The sequence below is a fragment of the Pocillopora damicornis genome, chromosome 2, assembly GCF_964200805.1.
Source record: "Pocillopora damicornis chromosome 2, jaPocDami1.2, whole genome shotgun sequence".
NCBI lineage: Eukaryota > Metazoa > Cnidaria > Anthozoa > Scleractinia > Pocilloporidae > Pocillopora > Pocillopora damicornis.
Genome location: NC_142671.1, coordinates 4,891,897 through 4,906,239, shown reverse-complemented (window position 1 = coordinate 4,906,239; position 14,343 = coordinate 4,891,897). Strand labels below are relative to the sequence as shown.

The 14,343-nt window shown below is 36.9% G+C and overlaps 3 protein-coding genes and 1 long non-coding RNA gene across 6 annotated transcripts; 1 reads left to right on the top strand and 3 right to left on the bottom strand.

Moving 5' to 3' along the window:
- Window positions 1-537: 537 nt before the first annotated feature.
- LOC113673501 (basic phospholipase A2-like) lies at window positions 538-2,699 on the bottom strand. Of its 2 annotated transcripts, none has more exons than XM_027189918.2 (5): window positions 2,492-2,699; window positions 2,328-2,355; window positions 1,595-1,721; window positions 1,219-1,328; window positions 538-820 (listed from the first exon to the last, which is right to left on the bottom strand). In XM_027189918.2, the coding sequence occupies exons 1-5, from the start codon at window positions 2,576-2,578 to the stop codon at window positions 672-674; spliced, it is 501 nt and encodes a 166-aa protein (XP_027045719.2). In that variant the 5' UTR covers window positions 2,579-2,699; the 3' UTR covers window positions 538-671. The 2 variants fall into 2 exon arrangements, with proteins under 2 accessions (XP_027045719.2, XP_089053522.1); XM_089197396.1 differs by having other exon boundaries at window positions 1,219-1,241.
- A 1,025-nt stretch (window positions 2,700-3,724) lies between these two features.
- LOC113673446 (basic phospholipase A2 taipoxin alpha chain) lies at window positions 3,725-7,390 on the bottom strand. The gene is made up of 5 exons (XM_027189863.2): window positions 7,128-7,390; window positions 6,623-6,659; window positions 5,775-5,901; window positions 4,931-5,043; window positions 3,725-3,935 (listed from the first exon to the last, which is right to left on the bottom strand). Exons 1-5 carry the CDS (start codon window positions 7,206-7,208, stop codon window positions 3,793-3,795), a joined length of 501 nt encoding a protein of 166 aa, XP_027045664.2. The 5' UTR covers window positions 7,209-7,390; the 3' UTR covers window positions 3,725-3,792.
- Window positions 7,391-8,104: 714 nt separating this feature from the next.
- Window positions 8,105-9,348, top strand: LOC113673447 (uncharacterized). The gene is made up of 3 exons (XR_016183947.1): window positions 8,105-8,498; window positions 8,696-8,939; window positions 9,225-9,348. It is a non-coding gene; the product is annotated as an uncharacterized LOC113673447 (long non-coding RNA).
- LOC113673445 (uncharacterized) lies at window positions 9,322-13,732 on the bottom strand. 2 transcript variants are annotated; one of them, XM_027189862.2, is made up of 4 exons: window positions 13,226-13,732; window positions 12,865-12,969; window positions 12,124-12,232; window positions 9,322-11,808 (listed from the first exon to the last, which is right to left on the bottom strand). In XM_027189862.2, exons 2-4 carry the CDS (start codon window positions 12,967-12,969, stop codon window positions 10,715-10,717), a joined length of 1,308 nt encoding a protein of 435 aa, XP_027045663.2. In that variant the 5' UTR covers window positions 13,226-13,732; the 3' UTR covers window positions 9,322-10,714. The 2 variants fall into 2 exon arrangements, with proteins under 2 accessions (XP_027045663.2, XP_027045662.2); XM_027189861.2 differs by having other exon boundaries at window positions 13,488-13,732.
- Window positions 13,733-14,343: the final 611 nt, after the last annotated feature.

Here is a 14,343-nt window from a genome sequence, read left to right as displayed (position 1 = left end):
TATACGGTAAAATTGAACGTTAGTTGAGTCTGCTGATAAGAAGGTATGGAGGGGGGGAGGGCAAATCCCCCTGTTTTTCTTCCTTCTCTGTTTGACCGTTTTTTTCGAAATTGTGGTCATTACTCCCTAGTTAAAACCCTCAGCTGTCCTTAATTCCCTGAGTACTTTTCCGAACGCTTGCAATTTTTAACAGTTCTAGCCGTGAATGTTCTTCCCCCCTCAGTCAAGTTTAGTTTTGCTGAATCGTTTACTTCTGAAGTGGGTGACAGAGTTCGATTGAATTGAGGCAAACCTTTCCTGTTAAAAGGAAACTATCTTTATCTCATGTTATTTTAACGTCCTGTATTTATGTTTCCTTATCTTTGGTGAACATGTCTTTTAAGATATGGTCAAAAATTGTCCATTATCAGTTTCCTTACGAAGAGAAAATATTTTCCTACAATTTAATCTCATTAATATACATATGAAGTAAGGGGTACCTACTTAACATTTAGATACAAGTATTTATTTCATAATTTATCTAAATCCATATTTTTTATAATTCGATTTATCAATTTTGAACACATGAGAATACCTAAAAGACCAGTAACACAGCCGAGGCGTTAAAAATTACTGTTCCAAATGTTTCAAATACTTCTGGAAGTTTATTTATGCGCGTTTTAAGTCAGTATCTAACATTTTGATGTGTCATAGTTGTAAAGAGACGAATTATAAACAGACTGACTAAAACAGAGTGCAGCATCGCTGTCACAGTCACACACGGCCTTCTTACATTCCACATCAACTTTGTCTTCCCATGAGGGGTAGCTGGAAATAGGATCTGAAACAAGCGAAGGTGGAAATGAAAAAAAAGCATTTAAAATATGAGTACAAACGTACAGCTTAGTTACCTTTTGTGATTTTCAAATTTCAAAACGAAATCTGCATTTATCTTAAAAAAAGTTTTCCCTAATAGAGTCTGAAGTTTCTATGTGTTGTCCAAGTTTTTTTTTCTTTTTTTACGTTTCATAGTTTCGAGTTGTTGTGATATCTTTAATAGATTATCGCTTATTGATTCCGACAATTACCGATGCATACAACTTTGGGGATAAATGTTCTTAGGATTGTTTGCTCAGCTCGGAAGTTGCTCAGTAAATGATTAGTAAAAGTGAATAGAATATTCAATTCCGAGTTGAAAGAGAGATAAAGACATTTTTAATTCTAATATACGCTACCTACCACACTGCCTGCATCCTTGGTATCTATAGATCATGGAATAAACATGAAAATAAAAGTAACACTTTTCGACCATGGCGACGTCATAGCATTTGTCATGAATTTGACAGCATCTGTTAACGACAGAAATTCGAAAAGTGCCGTTAAGATAACATGCTTATTCACCTCTACGGTAACATTGGTATGAAAAGGGGATCATGTTGTCTCCAAAATATAAATCTAACGCGCCCTTTGTTGACATCGTCGAAGTGATATTATTTCATTTGTACCCTTCTGTTCTTGAGCTCCAATAGCTCGAAGTTTGCAGTAGTTCCTTTAAGGTATCATGCACCAATGGGCGTTAGCTATTCTATAATCCTACTGTTACAGAAAAGCATACTTGTCTACGTGGTCCACAGGCTTTCCGCTTCCTCCTGCTCCACACCAACAACCATAGTCAGCATAATCAAATCTGCTTCTGTTTGTCATACGGTTTACCATGTTACCAAACTGATACAAATTTCGGGCTGTAAATTTGAACGAAAGGAGACGTGAAGTATTTATTAGAAATCCTGGCTTGGTTTCTCTAAACGGCTTGGTTCTTATACTGACAATATTGTAATCTTCCTGCGGGTAATCTAATGGTTTTCGTGTAAGTTGTTAATTCGTTTTGATTGTGCAATGCACATATTGGGCTTTGAAGCAACAAAGGAAAACTTCCCCTTTTCTTTACCATCCACAATCAACCAACAGAACTAAAGCTTAAGTCATATAAGCAAGATAACTAATACATGATTTATAACTCTTATCCAAATTAAATTTTGCTACAGATGATGGACTCAGGGGAAGTGCTTTTAACCTACGGCACTTTGAAGAGATCTGAGAGGAACTTTGATCTCGATAAAGAGGGCGAACTTTTCCAACATGATCAGTTTCGGCGAATTCGTTAAAAGCTGTTTTCCCACGTGTCCACACTATGACTGCTCGTGCTCCTTATTCCCTTTGATTAATTAATAGTCATGATTCAAACTTTCGTGGAGAACCATTCTGAACAAGTTTATGGAATTTTAATAATTCACCCTAATGGTATCTATATCCCACTCACGAACCAACTTAACAGTACTGATCCCTACCTTTGTTATTGAGAGGTTCACTCAAAGCCTGAAAACAAAAGATAAAAGCTTTGAGGATTTTTGCTTTGGCCTTTGGTTATTTAAATCCACTGGATCAAATTATCAGATCATATTAGATAAATTAGCTCACTGTTAGCTCTGATAACTTAAAATACGATCCTCACCTCATTTTGAAGGAGAATACAAAGAACTAAATAAGCTAAAGCGGTAGGTAGAACGAAAAGAAATCTTTGCCAAAATTTCCTGGACATCTCTGCTCTTGGGCTTCAGAGCTTTAAAAGCCTAACATAACAAAGCCGAGTATAGAAGACGAAGAACGTGGTTACCACAAAATTTGTTTGCCTTTCATACTATGGTGATTGACAAATGAATGCTGAATTATGAAAAGGCGTCATTGCACCTGTTTCATGATTTAAAGTAACTCTGGATTTTCATTTACACAACAATGAGTTGTTTGCATAAAACCTTTTACCACACACTACATAATACTTTTTCGTTTGCTCATCATATTTCCTGGTTAAATGTTGCCAATTGAACTTCTTCTTGGTCCCTATTACTAATTTTTTTAAAACTAGCATTTAATTATCAATTTTTAAACCGTGCAGCATCTCATCTAAGTAAACGTTGTAGAGGACATGGGAAATAAGTCTTTATCATCGGATCATGAATATCGCGGACCCGCTCTTTGAAAGAACATATGACAAAAGATGTTCTTGCTATGGACACATTCAATGTAAAGAGTGAGCAAATCCTGCGGTTCATTTGTCATCCCAAAATGACTCTTTTATGAGAATTGAACCATTGTTTTTGTTGAAACTGTTTCTCTGGCTAAACTTACTTCATCTATATTTAGAAAAGAGAAAAAGACAACAATGATCGAAAATCTCGAATTCGGTATTTACACAGGTTTAGGACGTCACCGACACTTACGTAACAATGTAATTCAAAGTAAATTTACTCACACTTTTTTAAAATTCCGTTCCGACTTCAAACTCGTTCATCTCTATTTTTTTTCTTTTTTTCCAGAGACAATGCTTAATAAAAATTCGATCGTAGTTTAACCCTGCTAAGCCCACCCGTCTATCCGTAATTAACGCAAAGCACATCAAGAAGGAACGCCATCTTGGATGGTATGGCTAGTACTAACAATTGAGATCGATCGCTTTGTGGCCAGACCCCAAAGAAATATGATATTTTAGAGTATGTGGCCAATTTCTATCGGACTTTCAATAAAATGATGACTCTTAGAGAATTGAGACAACGATTTGACAAAAAAGGCCTTAATGTTGTTTGCTCTACATAATCAGGAGGGAAGGGTGGGTTGGGAAGTGATAGAGCTTTCGGAATGAAATTTCAGTTTTCAATATTGTTCTTCAATTCGCACAGATAGAATAGAATTTTTCTCTGATAAGGCACCTTTTTTTTTATTAAGGTATCTAACCATTTTTCATTCATTATTTATGCATCAGCACTTTGAAGTGTCGTGGTCGATATTCGCCGCATTAAAAGTTGAATTCGCAAAACATTTGGTGGCTTGGCTGTCACATTCACAAAGAGCTCTCTTGCACGTGACATCCACTTCATTAGATGGATAACTAGATTCAGGGTCTGAAAAGAGATGGTAATAAAAAAAGAAATTTATAAAAGCTGCTAAAATGAAGGCAAGGGATACGTCGCTTTTGATTCTGCAAAACTCCTTTTCTCGTCATTTCTTTTGCATTTTTTTCTTCTACAATAATAGCTACTGTACTAACGCAGCACCCCTTTCCCTGGGCTCTCTTCATCTCGCTATCATAATGTGCAGTACTTTAGAGCAAATGAAAAATGTGTAAAATAAGAAACTAAATCTTCGTTAAAATCTGGCTTGATATCAATCCCATTTCATTGGGACCCTTAGCCTCTGTTAAAGTTAAGTAGTAGTAGAAGTAGTAGTAGTAGTAGTAGTAGTAGTAGTAGTAGTAGTAGTAGTAGTAGTAGTAGTAGTAGTAGTAGTAGTAGTAGTAGTAGTAGTAGTAGTAGTAGTAGTAGTAGTAGTAGTAGTACTAGTAGTAATAGCAATACAAAAAGTACAAAATCTTTCTTTTTCTGCTCTTCATCATGATCAATAAATGTAAGTGTTCGTACTTGTTTTTACTCTCAGGTTACAAGTAAGTTAAGCACAAATTTATGATCGATGCAATAAAAACCTTTTTGAGTTTGTCTCCTTCTAATCTTAAGTAACGGGAAAGCTCGGCTGTTCAAATCTCTCAGAGTTGAACGCACTAATTAACCACTTCGTCTCTTTTTGATGCTGTTTTTTTTTCCTTGTTTAATTTGTTTGATCCTTTTTTCCGATAAGATCCGTCTTCTTTAGAATTAATTGATACCAAAATGATACCAAAATGAACAAGTAGCAACTTTGCCGTAGTTATCGCAGTGGGTAATTAAAATAGCGTCATTTCTTTGTGCTTCCGTTTTCGCAACTGACACGCATTTCACGCATGCCTGAAAAATGCCAAAACATTGCGCTTACCTTGAAGGCTATTGAATGCGTTAGGTTGATGATTGACTTTGGAATAGTGAGAGAAAAGAAATGACTGATTTCAATATGCACGAAATCTTACCACATTTGTGACAGGGAGTGAAAAGGTAGTTAAGAAAGTACGGCTTCCACCATGTAGAACAGATGCTGTTGTTAACAAGAACATCGTAACATGAGTCGTGTATTTGGCAGCATCTAAAATACAAATTGATAAAGATATAATGGTGAATTATGAGCGATATGCAGGTTCACTGGGAAAATAAGTTCTCGTTTCGGGATGAAAGACAATTTTATGCCATTGTAAACAAACTATAAATGCTATGGGCTTTAAGAATTTTTGTCATCTTGTAAGCATTGGCTGCGTGATAGTTGTAGGACAAAAAACATCGACTTAAAATATACTTAAAGAACGAGTGAACTGTCGAAGAGAAGCACTGTGTAAGGTATCGCATGTCTATTGTAGTGTGCCCAGGGACCCCACCATTTTCTCTTTCGTCTGGCGCGGAAAAAAGCGTGGGTATATGGAAGGCAAATCATAAAGGGAATGGTGTTTTTAGTTTGTTGTAGACGTCATGTCAAATATAGCATTTAACGACTGGGTGTTGTAAAACCAAAAACATAAGTTCATATGGTAGTCAATCGTAACGACGAAATTGTCGTATGGAGCAATTATTAATTGATTTTCAGGTGCAGACGTGTAAACTTGCTTCAGGCGAGGACAATACGAGTGACTAAGTACCGATGGGTTTCAGTTTTCCATCTGCTTTTTCAAGTCATTTTCGACCAATATCGTAGCGCGGTAAGCCAAATTTATGCAATTCCAGATTACCGCTGCAGCAAGGAAGTGAAAATTGATCTATTTAACATAACTTTTTAAAGGCTTTAACAAAAGTGAAAGCCTACGAAGCAGTTTAAGGTAACAATACCTGTCAGTGTCATCAACAGGAGTACCTGATCCGCCATATCCACACCAACATCCATAATCGTAATAATCCCATGGACTCCGACTTGTGGCGCACCAGATCATTAATCCAAACTGATACAGGTTCCGCGCTTCAGAGGCCAAATTTTAAATAGGTATAAAATAGTTGGCAATGCATTGACTCAATTTAAATATATTTACGTCTAAAATTATGAACTCTTTCTCGATTTCTTGAATTTTCTCCCCGTTTGGCCTCTGCTATCATTTGTTATTAGTGACTTTAATCTGTTAGAGTTAGGCAGTAGGTCCTTTTTTTTCTCTTTTGATTGATAAAAAATGTATCGAAAAACATTTTCTGGTTGGAAAGCTAGCCGATTGGTTGGTATAAGGGATTCGATTAGGATTGATTTTCAATATTAATTTTTGGATGACATTCTTCGAGCCATTGTTCCCACTGAAGGTCAGTGGAAGTCCTGGGGTGCCCATCATAATTTTTTCTAAAATCTGTTCATTATAAAAGACGTGGTCCTTGTACCTGTTCGTATTTTTATTGAATAAGGTTTCTTGAAAAGAAATTAAAAATGCACAAAATTTCATGTAAGAGAATAGACTTCATAACTCCACTTTGACAAATGTTTAAGTTTTAGAGAGAGCCTCTCAAAGGACAGATTCCTAAAGTTATTTTCATCAGTCCTGCAGTTTTCGTGAGAGGGAAGGCTTCCTATAGCGTACTGTTACTTTATAATTTGTCTTGAAAGAGGATACACAGGTTTAATTTCCGTGCTAACACATTTGTATTAATGCAGCTGCGCTTAGAACGTTTACCTACGTTTATGTCATTAATGAACTTACTTTGTTTCCTCTCGAGAGATGGTTTGTCGATTCTCTCCTAGAGGCAAGATAACCACCAAAGTGTAAATACCTACCGCCAACAACTGAACTTTGGTACTCTAATAGACTTTGGTAGTTCGACTTAGGATGTGAGTCAAATTTGATTTTGTCAACTGAGTTGATAATAAATTGGCCACCGTAAAGAGTTTCTAACGTTTCGAGCGCTAGCTTTCTGTCAGAGCGACTTATTATGTGGACTATTTGAAGATATAGAAATTACAAGTACCACCAGGAAACTTTGCTATCCTCCTAACCTGAAAAACCCTTGGCATTGGGTACCCTTAGCTTTGGTAGGGGGTCTTGGTAGTACGAAATGAGCTTTTTGCTAGAGTAGGAGCGATTATAATGTGAAATATCTCGAAGCTTAAGAGAGTGAGTTTTAAACGATTTTTACGGCTTAGTACCGTATGAAATTGAGTGATATAAAGCAACCAAGCACTCATTTTTCGAACCTTGACTCACCTACCTTGAATAGAGACGGCAGGGACAGGACACATACAACACTGGTAACGATAAGAAAAATTGCAGGTGCGGCCAGTGACTTCATTTTTTCAAAAAAGTGAATTCAATAGTTTTAAGTCAAGCAACAAAGATACAAGGAGACAAAACCTGACGAAACCTGAGACTTGGAAACGGCGGAAGACTAATGATTTAACATCCAAACTGGAAAGCAATCATTTTAAATCTCAAGAATATTTGGGCAACTATCACAACGGTTTGTTTAGATTTTACTAAGTTGGCCAATCATAATTTTTACTGAAATTGCATGGTTGTCGCCAAATGTGAATGAATTAGCATGTTGTAAGCGTAATGTATCTGTTTGGAAGTCAATTTAGAATTCCTATTGGTTGCAAATAACGGATAACTTAATGGATGAGCCGAATATCAATAAACTTAACAGCTTTTTGACCGTGGTATGTATCAATTGACATCATCAACAGCAAATCGATGCAATCAATTTATTTTTTTCAAGCTATCGAGCCAGAATTAATGTTTACAGTACATTGACTCAATCTTCATATCCTTTCGTGCAGAGGTCGTTCTTTAGGTCTTTATTTCAAAAAACAATTTTTTTTTCTTTTTTAAGAATGTCTAATTATTGGAGCGGACGCTGAAAGTTCTTTCTTTTTAATGCGATTGAAGCTTGGAAACGTTCTCAATATGTCCTTCAAGTTGTGCGGTTTAGTATTTCAATTTGACAATTACGTTCAAACCTAAAAGTCCCAGGGTGACTTTTAAGTAGTTTGGCTTAATTCCGGAAATCAATCAAGGTCCAAAAAATATTCACCTTGAATATCCTCGTCCTCTTCCAATTTTCAATAGTACTGTACCAGAAAATTCCTTTGAAAGCAAGTGATTAGTGGTAATCTACACAAGGCTTTCTGTCCCTTTAAAAACAAATCGTTTGTTAAGTAGTTCCCAGGCCCCTGTAAGTATCGCACCGATCTAGTTTCAATACCTCATTGTTATTGGCGCTCTAAAAGGGATGTCGACCGTTATGAAAGACTCCACGACAAAAGTTGCATTATTTAGCGACAAGAAACCTGAACCAACTAGAGGTATCTCTTCAATTAACAGGTGGCAAGTTACACTTAGTTTTTCAACAATTACCCTCGCTATTTTCAGTTGGGTGTCCAGATTCTTTTGAAAGATAACCTGATCTTCGTACATCAGTGGTCGAGTTACTACAAGAGATGATCTCAGTATAAAAGCGGGCTTTCTTTCTACGAGCTTTATTCTGCTGTGGATAATACAGTGCTGGTATCTGGATCAATAGTAGTGATTGCAAGATACGTATAAACAATGCAAATTGAATCTTAAAGGCAAGAATAACTTGGTGAGTAGGGACATCACTACACATCTTAATCTGGGATGGGGTATAAGTACGAAGTGTGATACAGATCGGTTAAATGTAAGGGTGCAGGACATACAAAGGAACACCATCAAGGTATTAAGAAACTCAGATTAAAATGGATGTTAGGGTTCAGTTGATGATTGTTTTAATAGAAAACAATGGTAACTGTATCTCTGTAGAACATGAAGTTGGGACTGTGGGAATCGAGAGCCTGGAAGTCCTAGCCACCATCCAGATACATTTATGGACTCTAAGGGTCACAAGCCTCCAGCGCCAACCACACATTCACAGACACCCAATCATAAAGAAGGCAACCTTACTTCCTTACTCCGCTGTGAGGTTGTGTTGTAGTGGTGTTGAAGTTTTTACCCTTCTTCTTGGCCAGATCAAGTGGAGGGATAGGTGCTGCTGAAAAAATGAAAGGTGAGGACTCAAGGTCTTAGTGAAAGTCACTTCTTCTTCAGTCACAAGAGAGAGCAAACGATTCTTACAAGTTGAACTTTCGTTGTACTCTAAACAAACTCTGGGATAATTTGTTTCCTTGGGTAAAATTTCCACACAGCACTATGCTATTGTAAAACAGATCTGCTTTCCCAATGGCACTGTATTGTTTTTGTCATTGTTTTCTCAGTCCAAGAACTGAATGCAAAATGTAGTATGGGGCTGTGCATAAATTTTACCATTCCTTGTACTGTTTGGTTATGGCAGGTGTTTTTCTCTCCACTTGGAGCTCTTGGGGTCACATGCATGGAACACACACTGGCTCTTAGATTTGGGTTGTAGCTACGGAAATGCTCACTGATAGTTTCTTCACATAATAATAAGATGAATTTAATAAGAAGCAGGCAGCTGTTTAGTCGATACATATCTTGACAAACACTACATGTGAGTACTATTTACAACCTTACATAATTTATTCTTCACCCTTCTACCAAGAGACATGAAAAGGACTTGGTGGAACCTTTAGCTGCCCAATTTCAATCTCTACATGTCTATAAGGTCACATAATTACATTTTGATTTTTCAAATCAATAGCTCTCATTAAGATCAAATTAGTGTAGCACTGAATGATAAAGACACATAAGTCTGTGCACACATTAATAGTGTATATACATGTTTATGACCTGCATCTGAGTGTATAAAATGTGTCTCTGCATCATAACACAGACAAAACAATGACAAAGTGTCCTCTTAGCTCTGTAGTACCTTCCATTAGACACTGTCTACATGCAATATTTAGCAAACAAACCATTAAGTTACAATTTATACAATTCATACCCTAGAATACACTGAATCCTAGTTACTGCCATGTAAAATTCAGGAGGATATTCAAATTTATGTATTTAATTATATATTCATAATAATATATTATGATGCCTAACAAAAGACATGGAAAGAGAGTAACAAAAACATTCAGCTTACTAATTCAAGTCTCTGAGTGTCCTCTTAGTCTTGGTCTCATTATTAAATTTTGAATTGACAACTTCACTGCTTCCTTTGACTTTATAATAGTGTAAACCAGCCAGTTGCTAGCAATACATGATGAACTAGACTTTGACTGGCCTACATGACACAGATATTGGCTCTATAAGTGGACAATAGAGTTAAAATAAAATGTGGCATTTTGTCCTTAAAAGAACCTCCTTTAAATAATGATAACCAGAATTTTCTGGTGCCATGAAGGAGACTGAAACTCACAGCTAACTAGTCCAAACTGCCTTGCAATGTATAATTGTATATGCTTCAACTACTTCCCTGGATTGTTAGTTCAAGCCTGTCTTGCTCTGTAATCCTTAAGGGAAGGATGATGTGACTTTGTTTTCCATTAAACGGTTCTACTGGAAAAGGAAAAATTTGCTGATACAATTAGAAAATAATCAGCTTCAGTGAATTTAAAGTCATATCACTGCACTTCAATACACAGCTTAATATGTTACAGTGGAGCAAAGGTACATGTATTTCAAAATTCCTCAATTAACCTTTTAACTCCCAGATCAAATTTGTAATTCTTCTTAATGTCAACAATACAACACTTATGTTAGTGTAGAGAATTTATTGGATCAACTAATTATCCCCAAATTGATATTTTTCTTTATTCTCATCACTTATCTAGTTGATATTGTACTGAAATTGTATCAGAGAAATTCTGTCTTGGTCACTCACGGGAGTTAAAGGGTTAAATCAAATAACCAACCTGTCTACTCAACAGTGTTCGATAGTTCTTGATTTGTACAAGCATTAACTGACAAATGTTCATGATTCATGTTTGAAGGATCTGAATCCTGTGGTTTAGACTGATGCTGCTTCTGTCTTGACTCATCCTTGGGATTCTGCCCACCAGTCATGCCTGTGAGGCTGCCACAGAGTTGTGGTGAAAAGGGAAAACCAGGGAAATAAGGGAAATGAGGATACCCCATTCTCATTTGGTTGAATGCACCAAGATATCCATTTGGTACTGGGTTCAAACGTCCATTTGTATCAGGAAATGGAGGCAAGGGAATGCTCACATGAAGAACTACAGGGATGAAGTGGGTGCCAGATGGATGTAGAGCATAGGTAGGTAGAGTGTAGGGGTTAGGTATGTAAGGGGTCCTAGGTGAAATAGGAGTGGCTTGAATCAGGCCATCAAGACCATGACTTGGCCATTTCCAGTTCAAACCTACACCACAAGGTACATAACCACCAGCATCACAGTTTGCCTTGTCATAATTGTTCCCACTTTCACTTTTGAAATTGTTTGGGATTGATTCTTTTTCTTTTGATGACACACTGCTGTTGCCTCTGGAGTTTGCTGAATTGCTTCCATTTTCATCCCAAGTACAGTTTGCATCCATGGTAACTTTCCTTTTCTCTTTGTTTGAGCTGCTACTCACTGTGCCTAATGAAAACCTGCTTCCACGACCATCACTACATGAATTCTTATCGGAATCTCGATGTGTCCGTTTAGAAGCAGGCTCTCCACTGGAGGATTTGTCTTGGCTGCTAGGATTTTCACTGTTCTCATGGGTTCTTTTGCACTGCCACAAATCAAGAACTGCCTTTGAATACTTGTCTTTATGGTTATCATCAGAGCCAACCAAGTCTACTTGCTTACACAAAACCTGCAGCTCAATCTGCAAGTGGCGCATAAGTCTTTGAAAACAAGGCTGCTCAATGTCCATAGCTTCCACATTGGTAAGACAATGAAACACCTCCTTGACACAATCGCTGAAACCATTGAAGTACTTGGAATTTATGTCTACCTGTGTGGTAGATGGTTGGCTCTCTTGTGGTTCAGTAGCATTTTGGTTTTCTAAAAGAAATATTTATAGACCAATTGATAGGTTTAGAGCTGTTAATATCATTGGTATCATACTTGAACAAAGTTGACAAGTATTTCTTTTCATCAAAAAAAAACAAACATAATGCTATATTTAGAGAAAAACCATTTACATTTGCCATTATTTCTCCTACCCAACAAGATATCATTTATATAAAAAACATTTAGATGGACCCAAGAGTGTCTAAGTATAAATGCATCATGGAGCTAATCAGGAGAATCATCTTTAGAATTCAAAGTTTTTGTCTTGTACGGACCATTTATGGCTGCAAAAGTTAACAGACTCACCTTTTGCCTCGAAACTCTCAGTCTCACAGTCTGCCTTTACATCTTCAGTAAGGCCTTGAAGTGTTTTTATGTAACTTATGGTCTTTTCCAGAATTTCAGCTTTCTCCAGCTTGAAAGTAATGTGCATAAGGAATAAAAATCACACAAGAAGCAAAGCTGTGTGTTGTTTACACATCATCGATGTATTTCAATAACTTTAAGATGCATTCATGAAAAATTTCTTTGGCATGGCCTTTATGATGGTGCTAGTGTCATACTTTACTGGTATCATGCTTAAAAATCAAGAGAATGGCCTGACCATCTAATATTGGAGTATTGAAAGACCATAGTCCAATGTAGTTCCAACCCTATTACAGGGTTAAAAATTTCAGACTAAATCCACTTAGGAAATGTTCAATATCAAAATGGTGATTAAAGCGCAGCAGTGACTGTCCTGATGTATCAGTTTGAGTGTAACCCGTTGACCTGTCCCTTAGGATCAGCACCAGAGTACGATAAACAGCTTACTGTAGTAGTATGATCAGAAGTCGTTCGCAAGGTACCTGGTACACATAGATCGCCACTGATGGCTACTTCACAAATAATGATATTTAAAACTAAAGCTAAGACGACTGAATTAAAAATATTTTGATACATGGATAGCTGATTAGCACCATAAACCTAGCGGTACATGCATATTAGTATAAATAAACAAGAATGAATAAATACAGTTTAAAATGGCAACTAAAAAAGTTAAAATACCTGTTTTGAGACGGACGAGGATGGCAACAACTGCGCAATTTCTGAAATACTAATATTCATTCGGTCCCTTCGTCTTTTTTCAGCAAGTCTATGAGAATATTCCATCTGAGGGACAACAAAAACAGAACATTTTGCTCTAAATTTTCTTTTTCAATGGGGAATGTTTTAATTCGAAAGTACGAATTGTTTCAAAGGATAGAAGGACTAGTTACAGAAGGATCACCAACATTTAAATAAAATAAATCATAGGCTCAGTATCCGAGGATATTACATTGAACATGTTTTGACAAGATGTTGATGTTGAAATATTTCGATACGTCTACAAAAATAACACAACCGTTATATTAAAGAAACAATTTACCTGTCTTATGTAGAACACACAAAAGCTTCATTCAGTTTGGTGCCAATAATTTAATGAAGTGTCCACCGTTTGCGGTACATGTATAGGAAACTACTCTAGCGCCGTGGTTACGCGTGAAGTGTGCGACAAACCGAACGTGTAGTGGGTCGTAAGCACAACATCAAGGCATAATTCTGATACAATCTCGAGAATTTGACACAAACACCTTTACTAATTCTTATAATATCGAAAATCCACTCGAAAGAAAAAAATAAATACCTACTTTTTGTCCCTTTAATTTGGTTGTGCATGGAGACACGGATGAAGTTCGACATATTCTTTCGCCCTCGATCTCTGTAGTCGTTGATTCCGCCATAATGTTCACATGCCGCTCACAATAAAAGTGTTCTATCAGGAACTCTTACTGTTAAATTCTTTTAGCTACCTATTGCCAGATGGAAAAATTACCAGAGAGAACACAAGGCTAAGGCGCCTACCTCCAACTATAGATTTCACTGACGAATATTTCCGCGTGAAGAAGTCTGAGAGCGGCACGTGCCAACCAGTATTATATAACACAAAGCATGCACGTGCAGGTGTGACATAACCGAAAAAATTTCTCTGAGAGCCTAGTTCCAAACATTTACACAAAAATAGCTCGCTTGCAGTTCCACGACATGTCTTAGGCATCTTAAAACTTTACTAGTAGAAAAATAATACTTGCTCTGATGTAAAGTGAAAATTTGGAGGGCGATAGTCAACATCCGTTTCCGGTTAGCGTGACTGAGGAGGGTGACTGAGAACGCTCCGTTGCATAACGACCAGAATAATACTAAGCTTTACCGCTGTCTTTTCTACGGCTTGTTCTCTCTGAAGGGCGAACATCTTCAAGAGTTAAGACACTGAAAAAGTCTCCAATAGAGAAAGAAAGAAAAGTAACCACTATTTCATTTATATTTGGAAGATTTTCTTGCATATTTCTCTTTTTCCGAAGCACGCTCCGAATGCGAACTTTGATGGTTGACCCGATTTATTTTATCCCGTTGCATCACAAGCAGCCCAAGTTCACGTCTCGAGAAAAAGCAAATGATTAATTCATGAAAGCGTCACGCGTTGTGTGACTCAGTATTCTGCCGTGT